At 49.6% G+C, this 2,195-nt stretch overlaps 1 gene segment (V, D, J or C); it reads left to right on the top strand.

Annotated features, from left to right (window-relative positions):
- Window positions 1-1,900, top strand: part of LOC106001246 — a 4,693-nt gene extending 2,793 nt beyond the window's left edge. The window contains 1 exon segment of the V gene segment in view: window positions 1,748-1,900. Coding sequence covers window positions 1,748-1,900 — 153 coding nt within the window.
- The last annotated feature ends 295 nt before the right edge of the window (window positions 1,901-2,195 follow it).

Genomic DNA, 2,195 nt, shown 5'->3' with positions numbered 1-2,195 from the left:
GGCTCATCAAACACCTACTGCACAGGGAATATTCACCCAGGACCGCTTCCCCTCCTCTTGCATGTTCACTTCACACGGGACGTCTTCTCTTCCCTTACACATTCACTTCACATGGGACGTCTTACCTTCCTCTTACACATTCAGTTCACATCAGATCTCTTCCCTTCCACTTACACATTCACTTCACAATGGACCTCTTTTCTTCCCTTATACATTCATGTCACACAGGACCACTTTTCTTCCTTACATATTCACATAAAAGGAACAACCTCTATGCAATTGCAGAACCAAAATAATTCACAAACCATATTTGTTTAACTTCAGGTTCATCCTCATTTAATATTTCTGCTTGTAGAGAACCTAATCTGCTACAATATGGAACATAGATCACACATTAAGTCTAATTCTTGTGAAATACCCACAAAATCAGTGCCATTTTTATTTAGCAGAATGTACAGACCAGGTGGTGTTCATGACAAAATGCAGAGGCTAGATCAGAGAATTATGCAGGTTCCCAGGTGTACCCATGCACAGACTTCTCCAGAACCTAGAGCCTGCTGTGGGGTCATACATGGAGTAGAGTACATAGACATACATGGATGTACCATGTCCTCCTACAGTCCCAGTGAAATGGAGTTACATGGGTGTACCAAGACCACACACACTCCTGTGACTTATCCAGGTCATGAATGGACCAACAGCCATGTACCGCCATCTCACAGTCCCGTCATGGTGCTGTGCTCTGCTGGGTTAGGAAAATTGGTGAAAATGATGGTCATGGAAACTTGCTGCACTTGAGAACCTCCATGATTTCCTGTCACGTGAACTCCCAATTCTCCAAAGTGAATGGGTTGTGTGGGACCAGGTAGAATTCTTCCTTAGGAAAAATAAGAATGATGTCCAACAGTTAGAATGCCATCATTCTTATAATGTATTCTGGCGAACTTTACTACCCGAATAACCACCGTGTGTCCTCATGCAATCCTGCAGGCTATTCTCATGAGTGGTCACTTTTACCAATCTCTCTCCCACTTCAGTAAACCTCTGAAGACCAGGACAAGCCCTGCAATCCCAGAACACTTGGTCCACAATGATTCTCCTGCTTCTGCATGCTTGTTCTTTCTCTTTGCCTCCACTGACACTCATTGGATCTACTTCCTGATCAAAGTTCCAAGGTTCTGTGTATGTACGTATATGTGTGTTTGTGTATATATGTGGGATTGTGTATTGTGGGCATGTATGTACCTGTGAGGTGTGTGTACAGGTATGTGTAGTTGTGTATTTGTTTGTGTGATAAAGAAAGACACTGTTTGCATTCACATATTACATATCTAGATGAAAAATCAGGTCTTTCAGCATGAATGCCTCTTGGTAATTGCAAGGACCAGGGAGGTGAGGCTGCGGTCACAGGGCTGAGGTGACTAGAGACCCGCGGTCACCTCCTCTCAGGGGACAGGTGACAGGGACGCTGCCCCTCGTATGCAGCCACAAGCAGGATGCCCCCACATGCAAATTCCCACATACACACCAGGAGAAGTCACACCCTCGCTTAAATTCAGCCTCTTCTGCACTCTGGAAATGCTGTCTGCGTGTGACAGACGTGACCTTGTGAACGTGAAGCAGGTGTGGTCTTTGTGCTCCTGCTGGCAGCTCACAGCGGTGGTGACTTGGGACTGGGCAGGAGCGTGGGATGCGGCATCTGGGCCGAGACACAGCTGCTCCTCTGTCCACAGCTGTGCTGTCCCAGGTGCAGCTGCAGGAGTCAGGCGCTGGCCTGCTGAGGCCCGTGCAGACACCGTCCCTCTCCTGTGCGGTCTCTGGTGACTCCAGCATGGTGACTATGGAGCTGGACACGACAGGCCTCAGGGAAAACGCTGGAGTGGACTGGACACATCTATAAACGTGGGAGCACTGCGTACAGCCCGAGCCTCCAGAGCAGAGTCTCCATGACAGTGCCCACCTCCAAGGACCAGTGTTCCCTGCAGCTGAGCTCTGTGACCACGGAGGACACAGCCTTGCACTACTGTGTAGGACACACTGAGGAGACCGGGTGTGAGCCCTGACACAAGCCTGCCGCAGAGACGCACAGGACCCTCAGGGGTGCCCAGCACACCCCAGCCCAGAGTCCATCCAGAACACAGCATGCAGCCCAGGGCTGGTGTCACCGTCTGGCTGCCCTCTGTCCAGCCGACTGC

Source organism: Dipodomys ordii, unplaced genomic scaffold (assembly GCF_000151885.1).
Source record: "Dipodomys ordii isolate 6190 unplaced genomic scaffold, Dord_2.0 Scaffold279, whole genome shotgun sequence".
NCBI lineage: Eukaryota > Metazoa > Chordata > Mammalia > Rodentia > Heteromyidae > Dipodomys > Dipodomys ordii.
Note: the sequence above shows the minus strand (reverse complement) of the source record. Positions and strands in the feature narration are given on the sequence as shown.